This window comes from Candoia aspera, chromosome 18, assembly GCF_035149785.1.
Source record: "Candoia aspera isolate rCanAsp1 chromosome 18, rCanAsp1.hap2, whole genome shotgun sequence".
Classification (NCBI taxonomy): domain Eukaryota; kingdom Metazoa; phylum Chordata; class Lepidosauria; order Squamata; family Boidae; genus Candoia; species Candoia aspera.
The window spans coordinates 5,067,529-5,075,510 of record NC_086170.1 but is presented as its reverse complement, the minus strand read 5'-3'; the positions used below and the strand labels follow the sequence as shown (position 1 = coordinate 5,075,510).

Here is a 7,982-nt window from a genome sequence, read left to right as displayed (position 1 = left end):
CTGTCTCTCAATCTAACCAACCTCACCAGGTTGTTGTGGGGAAAAGTGGGTGACCTTGGGCCAGTCTCTCTCTCTCAGCCCCAGGAAGGAGGCAAGGGCAAACCACTTCTGAAAAACCTTGCCAAGAAAACTGCAGGGGCCTGTCCAGGTGTTTGCCAGGAGTCAGCACTGACTAGAAGGCACCCCCCCACCCCAAAATAGATTATTTGCCCAGACCTATATTTTCATGTTGCCATCAGGATAGAATTCACCAATTTCCTTCCCTCCCACTCCTTCCCCTTCCTTCCTTCCTTCTGCTACAGTTTATCATTCAGCAAATCCAGAATCAAGTCAACTGCAAGCCCTAATGGGAATCAAAAGGAATGCAGGTTTGGGAAAAGCTTCACATTCCCGTCAACCAACACTCCAGCTTTTCCAGTTATGTCCCCGTGTGGAGAGAAACATCCCACCACATCAAAATCTTTATAAACGATGGAGCTTAAATGAACTGGGGGGGAAAAATGAGTAGCCAAAAAAGCCAACAGCATCAAAAAAGTTTGACAGTTTGAAAATAGATTATCTTACAAGAAGTGAATTAAGGATTTTATCTTCCTCGTTCAGTTGTTTTGCCGTGACTGCCCCCATCTGGAAGAAGGTGGCTGTTGCTTTGCAGAAGCCTCAAACAAGGCCATAAGTAGGTTTTTTGCATATGCACGTGGGTGGGTGTCTGAAAGGGACGAAAGTGAGCTGTTCCACGGAGGCATTTGCACAATTAATGGGTATTTATGGGCATTGCTCCCAGTGTTTTTTCCAGTGAGGAAGAATAAACAATTTCGCTTTTGGGCAGGGATGGTGACAATAAGCCAAGCACTCAGAGCAGTGTTTCCCAACCTTGGCGTGTGTAAGCTGTATGGACTTCCACTCCCAGCAAGCTGGTTGGGGAATTCTGGGAGTGGAAGTCCATACAGCTTACACACGCCAAGGTTGGGAAACACTGATTTAGAGAATCTTTCTGCAGCTGATAGCCAGCTTTTTCATCCTTCACACCAGGCATCAACCTTCCCGGTTGAATTTCTACCCTTCACTTAGCTGTTAAACACGTACGTCCCCTGCCCTGAGATTCAATGGGGCGGAGAAAAGAAACGAGCGAAGCTTTCAATTGCGTCGTTTTATGCCATGCAGTGATTTGCTGCTGCGGCCACCCACCCAGCCGCAGAAGGAAGGAACTTGAAAGTTGGATCCGCGCAGCCGCAGCACGACTCTTCCCTTTCCTGGCTCTATGGAACGCGCCGTTCCTTCCCGCCTCTCCCGGGAACCTAGAGATACGCGCGCGGAGTGACAACCGCTCTGCAAAGAGCGACCTGCTCCGAGCTCGCTAGAAGCGCAACCCGCAGCGGAAGCGCCGCCTGCACAACGCAGCAATTCCCGCAAGGATGCTCGGATTGCGTGGTATCTTATTGGTCTTCCCTGCGGAGGATCCCCATGGACGGTTCCCCCCCCCGCGCGTTGATCGATCTGCATATCGGAGAGATGCGCACCCGCCTAGGAATGCGCCCCTGTGGAAATACGCGCCCCGAGGGTGGGGAGCGTGCACAAGCGACGCGCATGCAAACGCGCACGGCTTCACACGTGCCGCTCTGCCGGAAACAGGCCGGGAAGGCACCCCGTCCGGGGAAGCGCACGCGCACCGGCCCCGCCAGGGCCGCCTCCGCGCGCAGGCGCGGCGTGGGTCCACCCCGGGCGCCGGCCCCGCCCCTCGGGCGGCCGTTGGCGGCGCCTGCGCAGAGCGCGCCCCTCCGCCTGACGGGAGAGGCGCCGCTGGGCCGCCGCCGGCGATGCTGCAGCTGCGGGACGCGGAGGAGGGCGCCGGGCCGGCGCTGCTGGTGCCGGCGGCCGAGGCCGAGGTGCCCTTCACGCCGCCGGGGGAGCTCGCGGCCCCAGCGCCCTCGCTGGCCGCGCCCCGGCAGACGCTGCGGCCGCTGGCCGTGCGCAACCCCACCCGCGCGGGGCGCCTGAGGGAGTATTTCGTCTTCCGGGTGCGCGGGCGCATGCGCGGCGGGGGGAGGGGGCGCCGCGGCGGCCGGCCGGGGTAGACTGCGCCGGGCTGGGGAGGCTCCGCGGGGGCTCCTCGCCGCCGGCCTGAGCAGGACGACAGTGTAAAGCTGGTCGTTGAAATCTCTCCCTATACATAGCGTGTGTGTGTGTAAAAATGTGTGTGTATACTGTCAATATGTATGCATATAGTGTGTGTGTGTGTACAAAACGTGTTTTTGTGTGTATAAATGTATAGTGTGTGTATAGTATTGTATATACATTTATTACGCACCACCCAGTCACCTTTTGTGAAATAGGCTGTTACATAAATATGAAGAATTATATACATATAAATATGATGAATTATACACACACACACACACAGTTTGTTTATTTATCTATCTATCAAATTTGTCACTGCCCATCTCCTCCCACCAGAGGGACTCTGGGCAGTTTACAACAAAATAAAAAATTAATATAAAATAAAATAATATAATATATAATATAATATAATATAATATAATATATAATATAATATAATATAATATATAAATTAATATAATATAATATAATATAAATTAATATAATATAATTTAATTCCGATATAAAAGTGCACTATAAAACAATTTCACATAGCTACTAAATATAAATAAAATCCAGATGGCCGTGATCTCATTTCGTCCTTGCGTAGGAGGGGCGTTTCGAGGCACTAGCTCACCCCAAGTATGGCGATTCTCCTCCCCGCCCCAAGCCCGGTGGCAGAGCCAGGCCACTGCAGGGAATGCGTGTGCGTATATAATTTAGATTATATAAATATATTTATATACACTATATAAATTATATAATCTCATACAAAACATATAAAAATATAGGAGGCAAGGGCATTTCATGTATGTCTGCTGCCTTGCATGGACCGACTGCTTTTTACAAAGTGGGGCGAAAATCTAACGCACGCACCCTGCAGGAGCAACCAGCATTATGCCTGTTGCGACTTAGGTGTGAGAAATGCTCCCCTGTTGCATTCTTGAGAAGCAAAGGGGAGCCCCTGAAATCAGCCAGGGAAACGGGGTTCGCACAACTTGCCGGGGCGCACAAGAGTGAATTCTGCCTTTGCGTCTTCGGGGAACGAAATTGTTTGACCGCGATGCGTTTTTTTCAAGCCTTCTTACCCCTCTTTAGACTTAACATTTCTGAAGCGGCGAGGGGCGCAGGGTGCTGGAAGCAGGGGGCTCCAATGTCTAATTCCCCCTTTTAATTCAGCCAGGAACCATTGAACAGGCTGTCAACGAGATCCGGGTGGTGGTGATGCCCGCGGAGGATGGCGAAGTCCAAAGCGTGTGGCTGCTCACCGAGTAAGCAAGGCTCCAGAAACCATGTCTCCCCCCCCCCGTTGGCCTTTCACAAGCCGCTACTGTAAAAACGTGGCTATGCGGTCAGGCCCGGGGCCCAGATAGTGTGGGCGACACACACCCCCCGGTTATGTTGACTGTGGATGTTCTGATTCTTCTTGGCTGCTATTTTATGCTCTTTATTTTTTCATTATTGGTTGCATTTTTTTTTTTACAGTTTTTGCTTTTATTAGCTGCCCAGGGTCACATTTATGAGATGGGTTAGGGCTGTGTAGATGTGTCACATAAATAAAGATTTCAGTCTCTCTTCCCCTTCTCATCCTTTAGACAAAAGGTGGCCTTCGCCATCTTCAATCCCCGTTTAATTTCAGGTGGCAGGGGAAAGCCGAAGACCGCTTGGATGACCTCTAGGCTGGATATAAACCAAGAAAATAAAAGGGAAAGGTGCCATTGACTAGCTGGTGGCGTCCAGATTGAATTCTTCCACTTTTCCTCGCGAGGAGGCCTATCCATCATCTTCACCCGAAGTAGCATCAGAGATGGACCCTTGAGCTTAACATTCCCCCCTCGGAACCAGACTGGTTTTCCCTCGCTGATCTCTTCCCAAACTTCCTGCATCCACTTTTCAGGAGCACACTTCCTCTTTGGTGTGCTTGGAAGATTTAGGAAGGAGAAAACAGCTTCTTTTAGTTCTGCATCTCTTTATTTGAGTGGTATTTAGCCAAAGGAGAAGACAAATCTACAAGGAGTCCTCACTTAACGACCTCAATAGGGACTGGAAACTTGTCATTAAGCCATGTGGTCGTTAAGTGAGTCACCATGTGAAAGGATCCGATGTTACGACCAATTTTGTTCGGAACCACAGGCCATTAAGTGAATCACCGTGGTTAGAAAGTGAGTCCAGCTTCCCCAATTGATGTTTTTTGCTGGAAGCAGGCAAAAAAGGGGGTTGCAAATCGTGATCACGTGACCACGGGACGCTGCAGCTGGTTGTAAATGCGAGCCGGCTGCCAAGTGCCCGAATTGCGAGTGCATGACGTGGTGCTATGGTTGCAAGTACAAGTCGTAAAGCGGTTTTTCCTAGGCCATCGTAACTTCGGACTGTCGTTAAATGGTCGTTAAGCGAGGACTGCCTGTACTGCGATAAAGCTAAGTCCCCAATTGAACTAGGTTAGCCTTGTGTCTGTTCTCGGTTTATCGTTCTGTCCCTCCAGGATCGCTGTTCTATCACACCAAAGCAAATTAGCGTTAACGCCGTTCGGAGCCTGTTTAACCAGGAGAAATAAAAGTAGGCCGATGCGTTTTCTTTTCCCCGCTTCTGCAGGATCGACCACTGGAACAACGAAAAGGAGCGCTTGGTTCTGATTACCGACCGCTCGCTTTTGATCTGTAAGTACGACTTCATCAGCCTGCAGTGCCTGCAAGTCACTAGAATATCCCTCAACGCTGTCGACACCATTTCGGTGGGCCAGTTTGAATTTCCTCCCAAGTCGCTCAACAAGTACGTTCCCTGCTTGTTTGGGGAGAAAATGGCTGGGTTCGCTTGTTCTTTGCCCCAGGTTGTGAAACTCTGGTTTAAGGCTTTCAAACAAACATCAGATCCTCAGCAGGGACTTTTTTCTTTAACTACCCCTCTGCTTTTCCAGTTCAGCTGCCAATTCTGCATTCCTACAGATTTTTGTTCAAAAGTTTTCAAACAGGACACCTGCCCCTGATCTCTTTTTCCCTTTAACGTGGAAAGAGGAATACAGGGGGTCCTCGGCTTACAACCAAAATCGGGACCAGAATTTCTGCTGTAAGTCATTGTCGTAAGTCGAGTCACCACGTGACCGGACCCGATCTTACAACCGTTTTTACGGTGGTCATTAAGCGAATCCAGCTTCTCCCATGGGCATTTTTTTGCCAGAAAATGGCAAAAAAGTCACAAAACGTGATCGTGTGACCACAGGATCATGTGACCACAGCATGCAAAGCACCCGTTCCGAGGCCGTTGTAACTCGGACTGTCGTTAAACAAATGATTGTAAGTCGAGGACTCCCTGTAAAGCATTTCCCCTAAAGCAGCTTTGAAAAGGGGACTTTGATCATCGTAAAATAGGCAAGAGGCGGGGAAGCTGAGCCGGTTGCGTGGCAAGCATGTGTTCTTTCTCAACCCGCCAGGCGAGATGGCTTTGGAATTCGAATCCAGTGGGACAAGCAGAGCCGGGCCTCCTTCATCAATCGATGGAACCCCTGGTCCAGCAACGTGCCATACGCTACCTTCACCGAGCACCCCATGGCTGACGCCGACGAGAACATTGCATCCCTTTGCCAGGTAAGAGTTTTAACTTTCAATTAATTTATTTATTCAATTTGTATAGCCACCCATCTCAAACCAGCGACTCTGGGCGGCCAAGCATCATAAAAACAACCAAAAGACAATACAAAGAAGTCATCCTGGTTTTTCTTCCTCTCTCAAGTTGAGATGTCTCGAGGTAGGATGAATCTAAGGAAACGGGACAGGCCGGCATCTTAAACCTTGGTCTCTTCAGAAGAGTAAAAAATTCCCTCCTTCCTTCCCTCCCTGTTTGAGCTTCCTTGGCCTAACACAGCTCAACTGCAGTGAGCCATTCTGGAGAAGCCACAGGTTGTCCCTGGCTGCAGGAGGGCAGGTCCCATGCTGGCTGGGGACAATGGGGGTTGTAGTGTCAAAGAGCCTTTCCAAGGAGAGGTTTTAGAAGTCTCGCACGGTAGGAAAGCTGTGTTAGTCTGAATGAGTGGTCCATTCATCTGCATTCAACCCAGTTTCATTACCAGCGCTCAAGCTGTTTGAACAATTCCCCTTGCTGGCTGGGGGAATTCTGGGAGTTGAAGTCCACACACCTGCCAGCTGCCAAGGCTGAGAGACACTGCTCCAGACGATTCAGGGGTTCTGCAAGGGCGATGCAACCCTTCTCTCTCTTTTCTCCTGCAGCTGGAGAACTTCAAAATCCAGCTGGTTCAGGCGGTCAAGAAGGCCCACAAGGAGAGTCCTCTGCCCGGACGGGCCAACGGTGTCCTGGTGCTGGAGAGACCTCTTCTCATAGAAACCTACGTCGGGCTGATGTCTTTCATCAACAACGAAGCCAAACTGGGTTATTCCATGACGAGGGGGAAAATTGGATTCTAAAAACCAAGGTGGGTCCCCGTTGCCCCCCCCCGGAAGAGGAGAGTTGCGGAAAGAGGAGAAAACCCTTGATTTTTTTTCCCCCCAGCCCACCAAAATCTTGCTTGTCGTAAAATCCATCCGACGGATCGACGGGAGAGGCAGCCACATAGAGCGGTTACCATCTTGCGGTCCGTACAGTGCCCTAACTACGATCTTTTTCCTCTCTCTCAGCGTATCTCAGATAATTGTATGTTTTAACGCATGCTCTGGATTTCTCCCCCTCCCCATGTAAACATTTGGCCAGGTTTCCTTCTGGCGGCATCACTGCGTATTTCACGGGATTTAAAGGGATAGCTTGACAGTCTGGCGGCTCGTATGTCTCCACGTGGCCACCGAATGTTCTCGTCTCCGGCGAGCTGGAGCTGTGGCGTCTCTGTTTAGAGCACTCGTGCGCAGCCAAAATGAAGACACGTCCCGCAAGGAACGGCTTCTCCCGAGCGTGCTGCTGTGAAATTTCACGCGGCAGCGCCCGCGTCTAGGAATTTTGCGTCGCACAGAATCACGTTTTTTGTACCGGCGGGGCGAAAGGGAATTTTCGGTCAGCTTCAGAGATGCCTTTTCAGTCTAAAACAGGGTCCTAAACTCCCAAAGCACGTGCATAAAAGCGAGACAGCAGGAACTAGAAATTTCCTCATTGATAAAACTGTCCAAGCTTCGCTCTCGATTGAAGCTGCCCGGTGCTCGGTTGTGCGAATCCAAGAGATTGGCATCCGAAAAGGGAATGTGAAATTGATAGATACGGGTTCATCCTGGCCTAAAGTCAGGAGGTCATTCCAGACAGAATTGTGTTGGAAGAAAAGGTCTACTGACACGTGGGGAACAGTCACTTTTCAAGCATGAACTTTGTTTTGGATCCCAGTGAGCGTTCTGAGTTTTATTTCTGCATTCCTTAAACTGTCCATAATGAATGTTTGACACTCTGCTCCCTGACACCCATCATCCAGCGTCCCTCAGTAATTCGCTGAACGGCGTTCTCTCTGAAAGCGGGCGAAAGGCTGCTGGGATGAGGCCAGATGTATGTCCTTGTTTGTGTTTTAAGCTGTGTATACCGAAGCTTAATAAAACTGAAGTCAATATGAATTGCAGAAGCATTAACTCATGGCTCCCTTGGCCTTTGTGTAAATGGGAATAACTGGTACTTTCATGGATTGAAAGACTGCACGAAGCTAAGATCTGGCTTGTCGACGGGGCCGTGCATGGAGCTGTGCATGCAAGCGGTGGGTGCACTCACAAAATGGTTGCAGGCACGCCCATTTGCCAGAAGGTTCACTGGCTTCCTCCAATGCTCTGTAGCATCCCAGTAAGATTTTTGCAGGGACCGAGACTGTGCTGCAAATAAACATGCCTCTCAAGGCAGATCCTTCCACTTCATTATTGTTTTCTTAATACGGTTTTAAAAAGATCGGATGGGCGCAGAGGCACCCTATAACCCCT

The 7,982-nt window shown here is 50.0% G+C and overlaps 1 protein-coding gene across 1 annotated transcript; it reads left to right on the top strand.

The window, feature by feature from the left end:
• The first annotated feature begins 1,790 nt into the window (after positions 1-1,790).
• Positions 1,791-7,643, top strand: TPRG1L (tumor protein p63 regulated 1 like). The gene is made up of 5 exons (XM_063317434.1): positions 1,791-2,015; positions 3,274-3,365; positions 4,687-4,863; positions 5,522-5,675; positions 6,315-7,643. Exons 1-5 carry the CDS (start codon positions 1,815-1,817, stop codon positions 6,507-6,509), a joined length of 819 nt encoding a protein of 272 aa, XP_063173504.1. The 5' UTR covers positions 1,791-1,814; the 3' UTR covers positions 6,510-7,643.
• Positions 7,644-7,982: the final 339 nt, after the last annotated feature.